General features: G+C 45.1%; 1 protein-coding gene across 1 annotated transcript; it reads right to left on the reverse strand.

The window, feature by feature from the left end:
• Nucleotides 1–461: 461 nt before the first annotated feature.
• On the reverse strand, nucleotides 462–3396 carry APLNR (apelin receptor). The gene has a single exon (XM_083627086.1). The coding sequence runs from the start codon at nucleotides 3137–3139 to the stop codon at nucleotides 2021–2023; it is 1119 nt and encodes a 372-aa protein (XP_083483212.1). The 5' UTR covers nucleotides 3140–3396; the 3' UTR covers nucleotides 462–2020.
• Nucleotides 3397–14853: the final 11457 nt, after the last annotated feature.

Genomic DNA, 14853 nt, shown 5'->3' on the forward strand with positions numbered 1-14853 from the left:
TAAACTGGAGAATGAACAGAAGGAAATTATCAGAAAGTTGCCATTTGGTCCCAACCCCCTTAAAAGGGAGCTCATATGCAATATTAACTGCATTTTGCCATTTCTGTTCATATTGCCTGCAAAGGGGGGATTCTGTACACATTCTGGGAGAAACCAGCTCCCAGTGAATTGTGGGGAAAGAGGGGGATTATACCATAAAAAACTGAAAACCCAAGAAGTCACTCCTACTAAACCATCCATAATTGTGTGTGTGTGAGGAAGGGGAGATAGTTTCTCACACCTCACATCTCTCCTTCACATCTTGTGGCAGGAAATAAAGTGGGAGGGGGTGTTAAGGGACAGGAAAAGAGGGAGAAGAACAAAGGGAAGGGCAGCCTGGTCTCTGTTCTCAGTGCATCTTATAAGGCACATTTCAACTACAGTGGTACCTCGGGTTAAGTACGGTACTTAATTCATTCCGGAGGTCCGTTCTTAACCTGAAACTGTTCTTAACCTGAAGACCACTTTAGCTTATGGGGTCTCCTGCTGCCGCCGCACTGCCAGAGCACGATTTCTGTTCTCATCCTGAAGCAAAATTCTTAACCCGAGGTAATATTTCTGGGTTAGCGAATTCAGTAACCTGAACCTTATGTAACCTGAAGCGTATGTAACCCGAGGTACCACTGTACAGGGAGCAGGCCGGAGACCTCTGTCCATGGTGCCAGTCCTAGTGCTGGATCTTAAAAAGGATACATTCCTTGAGCTGTGGTCATTTTGCTCAGGCGGAGGTCTAGAACAACTGGGAGCTGTAAATCGATCACATCCCCAAGTGTCTCCTGACAAGAAGAATGAATTGTGTTGGTGGGGAAACTTTTGAGGCAGGGAATCCTGACCAGAGGCTGGCTCAGACAACAGCAGCAGCAAATAATAATAATAACAACAGCCAGCTACAGGTAATAAGTTATTACTCCCAGGTTTGTTGTTATTTAGGGAATGTGGGGCAGAATGAATTCTGACATTGCTGCATTGCAGGGGTTGGACTAGATGACCCTTGGGTCCCTTCCAACTCTACAATTTTATGGTTCTATAACCAGGGGAGGGCGGGGTTCACCATAAGCTAAAAATCCTTACCCAAGGTTGCAATCCTATGCTGCTTACTTGAAAGTAAGCCCAGTGGAACCCAGTGGGACACACTGGATGATCCTGTCCTGATTTAATTGGAAATGAGTCCCGTCAATTTCATGCGCATGGGATTGCTGCCTTTCTAGAATGCCCAGGATTTGCCTAGAAGTTTTAGGCTGACTCCTCGGTGATCAAACCATCTGTGCAACCCCAGTTATGCCTGCTCAGAAGTCTGAGTTCAAGGGGACTCGTTCCCAACTATGTGTGCATGGGATTGCAGACTTTGCTTGCCTCCTAAGACAGCGGGTCACCTCTTAAAGAACTCATCTCTGCTCCCTCTTTTCTGCTGCTGTGCTACTGGAATGTCAAGTAGCATGAATTAAGGCAGATTTATCTTTGCACCATATCCCCGTGCCAATAAAAAGCACAGATGTGCAGGGGGGACAGAAGCAAAACTGTATTGAAAGTGCTATGGGGCAGCAGACAGAGCCAGTGCCTAGCAGAGTTATGTTTCAGCACCATGACCAGAACAGCCGGCAGACCTCCTAATTGTTCCTTGGGAGCTTAGCTCATCCCATCACTGCAGGATATTCCGTCCTAAGAAGAGGTCAAGAGGCAAAGTTAAACATGGATGTTGGACCACATCTCCCATCACCCCTGACCTTTGGGCCATGATGGGAGGTGGAGTCCAGCAACAACTGAAGACCACCAATTTTTCCAGCTCTGGTTTAGGGGACGAGGTGGTGGGCAGAGAAAGACAAAGAAAGGCAGAATGGGGTGTGAGTCAGAAGGGGTAAGGGAACCCTGAAAAAGATAGTAGCATTAGAAAGGAAGGGCCCACAGAAGAGGGTGGAAAAGAGGAAAACAGCGCCCCTTATCTCCAAAGTCCTTGACATGTGTGTGTGGCATAGTCCAGCTTTTATCCCCGGAGCAGAGTCTCCTGGCTGTCGGGGCACTGCTTCTCCCGCTGTGCATCTGCTCCTTTCCCCAGGTGGTTCTGGCTGTGGCCGGAGGAGTAGCTGGCCGACTTGTCCCCACCAGATCCTGCCAAATGCCCCGGGCTGCAGCAGAGGACGGCGGCGCAGGCCTGTCGGAAGCGGGGGTCAAAGAAGGCATAGAGGAAAGGATTGAGGCAGCTGTTGATGTAGGCCAAGCAGCTGCTGTACGGGTGGAGGTTGCTGAGGAAAGCGTGGAAGCCGCAAGACAAGGGCATCACCCCCCAGTCCATCAGCATGTAGATGGTCTTCACAAAGTGGAAGGGCAGCCAGCAGATGGCGAAGGTGGCCACCAGGACGATGATGATGGTCAGCAGGCGCTTCCGCTTCCTCAGCGCTTCGGTGCGCTCCTTTCGGAAGTGGCCAGCAATGGTGCGGGCAATGAAGAAGTAGCAGGTCAGCATGATGGCAAAGGGAAGCACAAAGCCCAGGAGGGTGGAAGACAAGCCCAGCCCTGCTTCCCAGACCTGCTCGGTCTCATCGGTGGCCACACTGGAGAAATTCATGTAGCACGTCACTTTGTCTGTCCCGGTGAAGACGGTTGTGCTCCGGAAGATCATGGCTGGCAAGGCTAGGAGGACTGCCATTGCCCAGAGGGTTAGGGTCACCAAAAGCCCACTGACCTTGGACCTCAGCTTGGCATTTGCGATGGGGCGGACGATGGCCAGATAGCGGTCAAAGCTGAGCCCTGTGAGGCAGAAGACACTGGCGTACATGTTGACAAAGACCAGGTAGCTGCTGAGCTTGCAGGCAAAAGAGCCAAAGGGCCAGTCGTAGTCCAGGATGACGTAGGTAGCCCAAAGCGGCAAGGTGACCACAAAGGTGAGGTCGGCCACTGCCAGGTTGGCAATGAACGTGTCTGCAGACCGCCGTTTCTCCTGGCCTCCGCAGAAAATGGTCCATAGCACCAGGCCATTGCCGGTGGTGCCTAGGAAGAAAACCAGCAAGTAGATGGAAGGAATCAGGATCCTGGATGAACTCCAGTCCTCGTAGTCACACTCCAGAATGCCTGGGTAGCTGTCAGTATCGTTGCTGGACTCCATGCCTGCTCAAGAAGGAGAAGGTGGAAGAGGCCTCTATTCCAATCTTGTAGAATCCTTCACCAATCTGGATCCACTCTGTACAAGTTCCTTCCTTGTTGCAAGGAGGAAAAAGTCCCAGGGTCTCAGCTCATTTGCCTCTCCTGCACCTCCTTATCACAGCTTTAGGCAGATCTGGCCAGGGGCTTGCTCAGCCTGTGTGTCATCTCCTCCTCACTCTCACACACACACTCAGGAGGCTGCAGTTCCTTCCTTGGGATTTGTCTTAAAATCCAGGCGACCCAGCCCCCTTTCCCACCCCTCCCTTTGCTTTCACTCAACATCCTTATGTGAATTGGACGACTTGACCCCCTGCAGTGCTGGGCAGCTCCATCTGTCATTTGTATCCACCCACTTGCAAACAAACCATACACATCCTCTCCTCCTAAACTCTCCAGAGCAAAAAAAAAGAAGAAAGAAAGGGGGGGTGGAATGCAGCTGAAGTCCAACCAGAGATGCTGGTGGGTGCGGGTGGAGGGAAGGCTCACTGCCCCAGTTCACAAACGCCTTGCTAACCTGATCTAATTTGTCTGTCAGTTTCATCATGAGCCTCTCTTAGTTTTAAGAGCAGTGCAACATGGAACAAAAGAGTGCCCAAAGCAAAGAAAGCATCAGCTTAAGTCAATCCTACTTACATGCAGCAATGCTGTATTTATTTTGAGTGGCATTTGTTCATGCAAATAGGTTTGGTGGGGTCGAGGATAGTGTCACGAGTGAGCTTGGCGGATGCAAAACCAATCTGAATTTTAAATAGGTTCTGCTTGGTCCTTGGGAAGGATGGAGATAAGCTGGAGACAAAATGCAGATGCTGCTTATCCTTCCAGCAACATCTGAAGCCTAACTGCAGCTTATGTGACTGGTCCCAAAGATGAGAAAAAGAAGGCTTGGTGTGTGCAGAGTATACGAGATGCATTTCCAAGCTTTAAGGAGGGGTGGGATTTACAGGGGGCCCAAACATTTGAAGAGCGTCATTGATCTAGGAACTCTCTCCCCACAGTCTAGGGCAAGGATAGGGAACCTGTGCTGGCCCATGTTGTTGGACACAATCTCCCAAGAACCCTTGCCAAAATGACCAGAGATTGGCCGCCACTCCTCTGGACTAAACAGATTTACTTGTTCTGCACCTCTGAAATCAATGGCATCGTTTTATTTTTTTTAAAAAAAAACTCCAAATAGCTTTTTATAAAAAAATATTGCTGCAATCTTGAATTAGAACTTTGAAATCCAGATCTTTTCTATTTTTCCAAACAAAATAATTTATCTGAAATCGGCCGTAACTGATGTGGGCATCAATCCTTGCCATCTCCTGCATCAGTCATTTAATGCAGTAAAAGTTTTCCCACAGCAACCACATCAGCTGTGAGTGGCATATGTATGTTGCATGTGCTACTAAGGAATCAAAATGAAGTTTGTTGACTAAATGGTGACTCCAACCAGACACTACCACTACCCACAGGAGAAAGAACGATGGTCTCTATAGCCTGCTAACTCTCTTTCTAATATGAGGCTGCAGAGTAAAATATTTGTAGGACCACAAGTCTCATAAAATGGCAATGTCCTCATACTTATAGGGATGCGGGTGGCACTGTGGGTTAAACCACAGAGCCTAGGACTTGCTGATCAGAAGGTCGGCAGTTCGAATCACCATGACGGGGTGAGCTCCCATTGCACGGTCCCAGCTCCTGCCAACCTAGCAGTTCAAAAGCACGTCATAGTGCAGGTAGATAAATAGGTACCACTTCGGCGGGAAGGTAAACGACGTTTCCGTGCACTGCTCTGGTTCGCCAGAAGCAACTTAGCCATGCTGGCCACATGACCCGGAAGCTGTACGCTGGCTCCCTCGGCCAATAAAGCAAGATGAGTGCTGCAACCCCAGAATCGGCCATGACTGGACCTAATGGTCAGGGGTCCCTTTACCTTTTACCTCATACTTAGGGTAAAAACCAAAACAGAAATTCCATGTGTTGATTGGAAACAAACTGACTTACAAACCTTTGATTGAGATGAATACAAATATGGAGAATCTGGAAGAGCTCTGAGAAAGAGTTGCAGGAAACCCTATCAGACTCAGCCCATGAAATGGTACCTCTGACCTGACTTGCCAAAAGGTCATATAAAAAGTCTGCTCTGAAGACTAGTTTGAACCCAGGTCACAGGAGATCTCAGGACAAGACCAGACCCTCTTTGCTAATAGTCAACAGCAGCTACAATCAATTTCTTTGAAGTGTCTACAGTAGTGCCATTTCTTATTGGATTTTATCTGCATTCCCAAGAACATCTGGCTTATTGTACTAAAAAATGGCTTTTGTGCTGACCAGAATGCCATGCCTTATGGTCACGTATGGCTTTGGTGTTTGATCTCTCTGTGATCATTTTATCTGCTCTTTGTGTTTTGCTGGTCTGCCTGATAACTACTGATATCTGTCCTAGTCAGCCTCAGTTCTCTTATGTTTATAGTGCATGCGTTGTGATACCATCAGTATAACAAGACAGCCTCTATGCTGTTTAGGCTTAAGTTTCCCTCCCTGAAATGCTGGACTTCTCAATTGCTTAAGAAAACTAGGAAAGAAGTGTACTTTGATCTAGTTAAACAGACCCGGAATGCTTACACTATCTTGACTGTGATTTGCCTGCCTTCAAGGACTTCAGGGTGGTATACAAATCTTCTCCCCACCCACCTCCATTTTATTCTTACAACAATCCTGCAAGGTAGGGTATGGTGACCAGTCTAAGGTGAGCATCATAACTAAGTGGGGGATTTGAACTTTGGTCTTCCCAGTCTTCATCCAACCAATGCAACACACTGCCTCTCTCATTGTTTCACTCTGGAAGGATTAACAACAGATATCTGCTCAGGTCTACAGTTGGGAAATTAAAAACAAGAAAGCATGTCTGGCTTAGTCAAGGGAGCAATTTCCCCAAATCATGCAAGCCATTTGTTGAAAAGTAGAAAATCATAGTGAGCCTGTGTGGTACTGATGTAGCAGGCCAGCTTTGATGATCATTAAATGATCAAATACCATTCTTGTTTTGGAAAACATTCAGTCTAGATCCTTTTGCCAATGGGTAGCCCATCTCATTCTCCTCTTCACATACCAGGGAATAAGCATGATGTCATGGTTAGTGGGAGATCCAAGTCTCCAACTGCAATAATATTTAAGAGTTATTTAGCACAACTGAATCATACACCTTTTTTCAGTAATTCCGAAGCATACAATGTAGGTCAGAATCATTAGCCCTGTATGGCAGATGGCCAAGTGGCTGAGCCTATCAGTTTGCCTAAGACTAACTAAGTAGTGAGTTCATAGCAAAAGGTGACATTTGAACCAGAGACTTCCTGGTTCACTGTTCACGGCCCCCTTCCAACATTATCAAAACCACTAGATTATGGTGTGATCCTATACTAGCATCAAAAGAAGCCTCATTGAGTGCAATGAAGCTTATTCCCAGGTAAGTGGGCACAGTGACTGTAGATCACTAGGTAGCCCTTGGGAACATCATCATTTCTAGAAAACATATCCACTTCATGTGAGGAACTAGCCAAAAATGTCAAGCCTCTCTTTTGCCTCATTTGAAATGAGAACACGATTTAGAATAAACCTTGGTATGTGTGCTTCATGAGCCAAGATCTACAATTCTATGGCAGGCAAGCTATATATTGTGAAATACTTCTTCAGAAATGCTAAGCCATTAGGGGTTGTTTCACCCATGAATGAATTTCCATGGAGGACATTATGAAACTCTCACATGGAGTGGGTCACATGTGACAAACACATGGGCTTGCACATGTACACACATCCAAATTCATTGTGTAGGAAAGCCAGTTTAGGTGATAAAGCCCTCAATATAATGTTTTAAAACACACAGGCAACTAACTGAAAGCAGTGTTTTCACTAGCCTTCCAAAAGTTTGGGACTACAACCACCAGCCCAGTCAGCATGAACATTTTGTTTTAAGTGGCACATAGATCACATCAGGGTAGCCTGTCTCTTGATGGAAAGGACATTGATCCCAGTGCTTCTGGGTCTATACTGCTTCCATATTGCATAAGAACATAGGTGCCTGCTGGTCAGACAGAGGGTTTATTTAATCCAGTATCCCATTTTCCACAGTGGCCAATCAAATGCTTCTGTGAAGCCCCCAAGCAAGACACGAGAGCAACAGCCATCTCCCATTCATGCCCACCATCTTGAGTTCAATAAGTATATTTTGACCTTGGAAGTTCTAAACGCGTTCTACATAAAGGCTACAATCTGCTATGCTCCATCACCAGCCTCAAGGTTAAAAAAAAATTGAGAGATTTCATGTTCCAGCATTTCTCAGTCACTCCATACAATCTAATGGACTTTTATCTCCTGAAATTCAGAGGCTACTACTAGTCAGGGCATGTCTTGGGAGTCAAGGAGGCTGGAGGAAGAGCTGTGCAGGTGAAAACAATCCCATCCTATTTTAAAGAGGTTAAAGATGTGTCATAATCACGTCTGACGCTTGAGCTATTCAAAGAGACACATGGAACAGACCTTGACTTCAGTTCCTGTACCAAAAACAGGATTATTCCGAGAATCTTACAAACAGCATTTTTTCACCCCTAAATTGCTATTTCAAGCCTGTGATAAACAGGTAGGGTAGAACAGCAATTTGATCAGCAAAGAGCAGTTTTGTAAAGGTGCCAAAATTTCAGAAACCTCCTGAGTCATTACAACGTTACAGTCTAAATAGACTCCAGCAGATCTTTCTTTAACCCAATTGCTTAATTTTAAAAACACAAGAACTTCAGCTAAAAAAATAGAATATGACTGAATTATCAGTCATTTACATATATGCTATGTGAAAAATCCTCAAAACAGCTATTTAGGCCAGCGATGAGGAACCTATGGCCCTCCAGAATGTTGCTGGAATAAAATTCCCATCATTCCTGATCACTGATGGGAGATGGAATCTAAAAACATCTGGACAATCACTGGTTCCCCACCCCAGCAAGGGACATCTTTCTTTCCACCTCCAAGATTAAAAAGCATATTGGGGGTGATATTTTGAGCTGGGAAATTGCCAGAATAAAAATGGTTAAGCACCCTTCCATCTGTCTTTCTCACACCCCACCTTGTAGCCTGCCCAGACCAAGTTTGGCTTTTAAAAACAATAATGAATGGAGAGGACTAAAACTGTTGCTGCCACATCACGTGTAGTTTGGAGCTGAATGTTGGAAGACCCAGGACAGACAAAAGGAAAGACATCTTCACATATTGGATTCACTTCCACAAGTAATGGTGGCTACCAACTTGGATGGCTTTAAAAGGCTAACAAGGGCTACTAGCCATGGTGGCAATGTTCTACCTCGACTAAAGGAGGCCACAAGTTTCTGAATACCAGTTGCTGGAAACCAGAGAGGATGCTCTTGCGCTCAGGTCCTGCTTGCAGGGTTCCCAAAGGCATCTGGTTGGCCACAGTGAGAACAGGATTCTAGACTGGATGGGCCACTGTGCCTGATTCTGCAGGGCTTTCCTTATGTTAGGGCTGGTCCACACTTCTGTTTGCCCCATGCTTTCAAGCGATTTTTCTTTTGCCCCACCACTTTCCCTGAGAAAACCTGCTGTTTACTGCTAAATCTGAACAAATATCCATTGCATTTTCTGCAGATTGACATTTGTTTTGATTCAATAGCAAAGATTGGGTTTTCCAGGGGAAAGCAGCAAGGCAAAAGAAAAACCTCTCAGACCCATGGCTAGAAATCATGGGACAAATGGAAGGGGGAAAAATGGAAGTGTGGAGAGAGCCAGGGGCTTGATTAAGGTCACCTAGAGAGCTTGTAGCAGAGTGCAAGATTGGTCCTGGTTCATCTTGCTCAATCTCATAGTACTGCACGTACTCCCAGACTCTGAAATATCTTTTAAATTAAGTCGATGGATGGGAGTAGGAGCTTTTCTAGGAAAACAAAAGGTGTGCATGATGTGACTTTATCATTACTATTTAATATGGGTCTGGTATTGACACGATGTCAGATGTTAGACAGCTTTGGGAAAAGCAACTCGTATTTTAAATTGCAAATTCCAGCCAGGTCTAGTCTAGAAACTGGCGTTACAAATCAAGCTCAGAGAGGAAGGATTGTGAATTTGAGAGTGGCCCAGATGAAAGAGTGAGGAACAGACACAGCAAAAAGGGGTTAGACGTGACTATGCAATAAATAAACTCAGACAGCAGCATCTCCAGTCTCTGGTGTTCCCTTTGATTCCATGCTGCCCAATCTCCCCCGCCATGCCCTGGTCAATTATCTTATTATTACATACAAGCAAGTACGACCAAGTAACTGCCCTCAGTTTTCCTCAGAAGGGGGGGAGGCTAGAAATACCTGGGGGTATCATATTTGAAAACTTCACCTGTTTAAAGCAGCCTTCTCCAACATGATGCCCCCAGGCATTTTGGATCACAACTGTTAGCAGCAGCCTGCATGGCCAATGTTGAGGGATAATGGGAACAAGTGTTTGGTTCAACAACATCAAAAGAGGGTGGTACCTGGTTGGGGGAAGGCTGGTCCATAATAAATGCAAAGGAAGATTCAACTTCTAAGAGACTTGGCCTTTTGTAAAAACAACTCTCCTACGCTCTCTTCCATCTTTGTTGGGTACACAGCTACAGTCCTACCCTCATACCATACATTTAAAGCACCAAGACTCCTGGAAACTCAAATTTACTCCTCGTAGGGCTACAGCTCCCAGCACCCTTAGTAAAATATAGTTCCCAGGATTCTATGGGGGAAGCCATTGGGCTTTAAATGACAGCCAGTGTGATGTAGCGGTTCAAGTCCCCACTCAGCCATGAAGCTATTTGGGGAGCCTGGGGCCAGTCACCCCAGTCTCACCTACCACCTATCCACTACCTTGAACTCCTTGAAATAAATAGAAATGTATGCTGTGTCAAAGAAATATCTTTCTTTGATTGCTGTGAGTGTTTTGATGCGCTGGGCTAGGCTAGTGAGCCAACAAGCATGTGCTACTGGCACAGAGGTACAATGCCAACCAGTTTAGCTGGAATGCTCCCTTCTCTGCAGTCAGGCCTGGAAACGTCAGCCAGGCTCCTTTCCATCGATTGAGATGTGTAGCAACAGCTGCAGGGGCCTCCCTCCAAAGCGCCGGCTGCCACTCGCCTGTCTATTTCCGTCACTTTTCCCTCAGTGCTGCAAGTGTGCCTGGATGTTGGAGAAGATGCCTGGCTGAGATTGGGAGGGGGGGCAGGAAATGGAAGGGAGACAGGAAGGAAAGGACAGGAGAGCCGGGGCCAGCATACAGTAAGCAAAGTATTTATAGCGTGTCTCACTGTAACAATGAGGGGATGTGAGCAGTGGAGAATCTCTGCTTGGATGCAGATCAGCTTAAGGAGATAACAGAACTCTTTCCTCCCATCCAGAGCTGAATGACTATCCACTGTAGGCATTGCAGCACAAGTAAATCAGGCCCCAAGCCCATTATCCTTGGAGTGCCATAGACCTTCTCGGCACAACAGATAGAATAACAGAATTTCATAGAATCATAGGGTCATCCAGTCCAGCCCCCTGCAATGCAGGAATCTCAGCTGAAGCATCCAGGACAGAATGGGAAGTGAAATTCCAAAGGTATGTAGTCTTGCTATTGTGAGGGGAGGCAGCACTTGATGCTTTGCACTCCCAAGCACAGGTGAGGATTTGTGCACAGCCCTCAAAAACTGAGATACATCACTCTTCCCTATTTTGCCAGTTTACGTTCTCCACTAGATTGCTATAGTGTAGTCTCTAAAGAATTTTGAAAGCTAAATGAAAAGGGTCTCAGCTTAGCATACGCAAGGGAAGCTTGCTGCTTCTCATCAGCCATTTTGCACACAAAAATCATTAGAGTTATGACTCTGATGCAACAGTCATTGTCCAACAGGAATGAGGAACCATTGACCCTCCGGATGTTGTTGGACTGCAGTTCCCATCATCCCTGACCATTGGCTGTGCTGGCTGAGGCTAATGGGAGCTGGAGTCCAACAACAGTGTAAGATTATCTACACCACAATCATAATATAAATGAATGTGCTAAGTGTTCTTTAGTGTAGCATAGCCTTGTGGGCAGGAAAGGAAAAAAAATCATCTCAACATGAAATTCTAAGCTTTTCCTCCCTGCCAGTTTAACAAACATGTTTTTAATTTGCACCAAAACAAATTTATGCACAATTGTATGCTTATGTCCATATGAAGCAGGAGGGGAGAATGAAACACGATGAAATGACGCTAATTGGAAACTTGTTTTTTTAATTGTTTGTTTTTATTAGCACAGACATAGTTTTCCGTTTAAGCGCTCTTCTGCAAATATCTCAGTAATTAAATATAATAGCCAAAAAAAGAGTTTTAGAAATGCAGCTAACACAGTGCTGATCAGAAACATAATAGTGACAATGTGTGGGGATATATATGTGTGGTCTTGAGCTTGCACATTTCATATGACACTGCACGTATAAAAATTGAGCTCTTAACACACTTTTGTTCCATTCTTTCAACAAAAAAGCCAGATTTTCTGCTGTTGGGCAGGGGGAGGGGAGAACATGGAGAGGAGGGAACACAGGACTATGATTTAATGGCATCGTATAAATACCCTGTAAAGAGTGGGTGAGTAGTGTGACAATTGCAAAGCAACAGTGGGCTTGGCAGCATCCAAGTCACAAATCCACACTGAAATGAGACAAACACCATGACATCACATCACGTCTCTCTCCTCTTCACCCCCCACTCCCTGCCAAACACATAACACATACTTTACATAGAACAAATACTGAAAATGTGGAATGTTTGTGCAAGCTGAAAGATTTAGGAGCATCTGCAACATCTGTAGTGATGGGGAAACAGGGGAACATTCTCAGGCATTTTCATGCTTACCCAGGTCTGTTCAAAAGATGGCAAGGGGGAAGAAAGTGAAGTATTTAAAATATTTTTCAAGCTTTATTAAGGCAATAACATTCATTTAAAAATACGGCAATTTAAGACTTAACACTCTCGTTTTTCTGAAACCCTTGCAACTAACCATATCCATAAAGCAAGAATACTGGAAACTTATATAAATTTGAATTTTTGCAAACATCGCTTGTGCTTTCCCCCCAAATACTTCAATAAAAATGATGTAGATTTCGAAGTGACCAAACATCTCATTCTCTTCAGCCATAAATCTTGTAGAGGCCAAGAGAGCCCAATCTTACTGTTTTCCTTACTGGCACTTCAGTACTGTAATTCTTCTTTTTCCACTTTGGTTTCCAATGCAAGTTATCGTGTATTGACCATATTCAAGTGTGCACATGGATAGACCTTGACCACTCTGCATACAGATGGAATTATGTTGGTAGCCACACTCAATTTTAACCCAGTTCAGGATGCATGTGGTGAGATTATTTTTTTCCATCTGTGGTAGAACTGCTTTTACTCTCTTGCTGTTTCTTACTGCCTTCACTTCTCCTGTCCATCTGTAGCAACTGAATGCACAAAGCAACAAGACATGTCTGCTGCCAGTTTACAAGGTGCCACAGTGCCCTCTGGTGGGTGCAAGGCACAATAGTTTCAGGCAAATCCCGCATGTGCAATGGCATGTTTGAAAAGCAAAATAATAATAATTACACTATAACATTTGAAAATGGGATCAAGTTAAAGGCACTTCAAGATTGTGCTGTAGTTAAATCGAGGTGTATAAAATCAAAAGTGTGCCTCCCTGGTAAACCTGTGTCCAAGAATGAATAAATCCTCTTTTCAGAAAATATTGTAGCTAAGCTGCTAATCTACTGTGGGCTCAAGTTCAATACTCTGTTCCACTAGTAAAGCTGGCTGATTTGCAGGCCATAGTGAGCAATGGTGCAACAGCCAGACCAGAAGAAAACTATAGGACCCCTGCTTCAAGAATGGCTTCTGTCATTCTCACCTCGTTGCTTGCAGATCCCACGGGGGGGGGGGGATACACAAGAGTTCTGCGAAGGGGGGGGTACCAATTTAAATTTGAAGACTGGCTGTATGCACACCTGCATAGCTGTCATCTAGGAGGAAGAGGAGGATGTTTGCACAACTACATGTTAAGGCCAGCTAGTATGTGTCCAAAAGGAACCCCAGACTCATTTAAGATTGAGAAATACTTGTCTTGCATAACTGAGGCTACTATGAAAGTGGAGAGTGGCCAATCCACTTCTGGCACAGGCAACATGTGAAAAGTCTCTGTGTGACAGTGCCAGGTGTAAAATGGGGTTGTTGTACTTCCTAATGAAATTAACTGCATTAAATACCCCATGCTGTATCGTGACTGTGACCTGACTTATACCTGTTCTGAATCAGGGCTGGGGAACCACTTTTGGCTCAAGGGTCAAATTTGTTGTTCCAAAGGTGGAAGTGGGCAAGCCACACCCACCTGCCAATCACCAGACATCAGGCAGAGGAAAGGTAAAGCCACGCCTGCAAAAGAACTATTAGGAGAATACTGTAAGCCTTCGAGCGAGTTCTCAATTGTGCCTTCGCAGCTGTGGCTTGAATTTGGCGATATCTGAACACGGCATATTTCCCCATAGCGCTACTTTCATCATGGCTCTGATATAGCTGCAGTGAGCAAGTGCTTTCAACCTCTACCATAAGTAGCAAAACAGGTGAAAGACACCTAATTGAGATGGTGTTGAATTCAAGCTGTGGCTGCAAAGGAACAATGGTGTCAGGAGTTGGACAGGTGGGAGAGGATCACCTAAAACAACCTCACAGGTTGGAGATTCCCTCCACCCCAACTGCTCTTTGGGGAGGTACAAGAGAAAGCCAGTTAAAGAGGAGTGAGGATGTGTGCTGATGTATATAAAAGAGGGAGTTGGGAAGATCTGGTGTAAGCTTTTCCCCCTGCAGAGCAAACCTGGATTCATCTCCCCCTACAGTGCCATCAGCACACATACTTACTAGGGATTACATGACTGAATCAGCCACAGATCTTGCCCCTCATGCCGTGGGTAATGTAAGCTATCTGACTTTTTAAAAAAATATATTTTTAAAACCGTCACTTGTACATCTAAGCACTCCAAGAGTTTATTTGCTACCTCAGTCCTGGAGAGGATTACGTATGTACAAGTAGGACTTGCAACAAAATAAGTTGCATTGTGGATGGAGTGCTCCTGCTCAGGGGTCCAGCTCAGCCTGCGTTGCCCTCTTAAAATGTACTCCATTCCATCTCCCTTTCTGGTTTTCCTCCCCACACCCACCCACTAACCAGCATCCTGAGCACACTGAAGATACTCAGTTCTAACTGGACTATTTTGGGACTTGCACTCTGAGTTTTTTTCTAAGGGTTTTTTGTGCTTGTGGTTCCCGTATATGTGTGGTGTAGTTTAAATACACAATGATCAATACACCAAGAATGAGCTCACTACTCGTACATAGGACAGGACAAGAAGACTGGTGAATGTACTTTCAGAGCTCAGAATCTTTTCGTGCACATCTTCAGCCTTAAGATACCCACCAAGAGGTACGGTTGGGTTTCTCCCCAGAACTAAAATTCTCCACATTGATTCATATTGAAACTAGCTAATGAACCAAGTTTCATATTCTAATATTTACACTCATCCTACAATTCCCAACAGGACTAAGCCAATGGGTAGTAAAAACTGAAAATCAATTTTTAAAAAAGGTAAAACTATATTGAACAAGCGCCCTGTTTTTATCCACT

Source organism: Podarcis filfolensis (genome assembly GCF_964270895.1).
Source record: "Podarcis filfolensis genome assembly, chromosome: 1".
Taxonomy (NCBI): Eukaryota; Metazoa; Chordata; class Lepidosauria; order Squamata; family Lacertidae; genus Podarcis; species Podarcis filfolensis.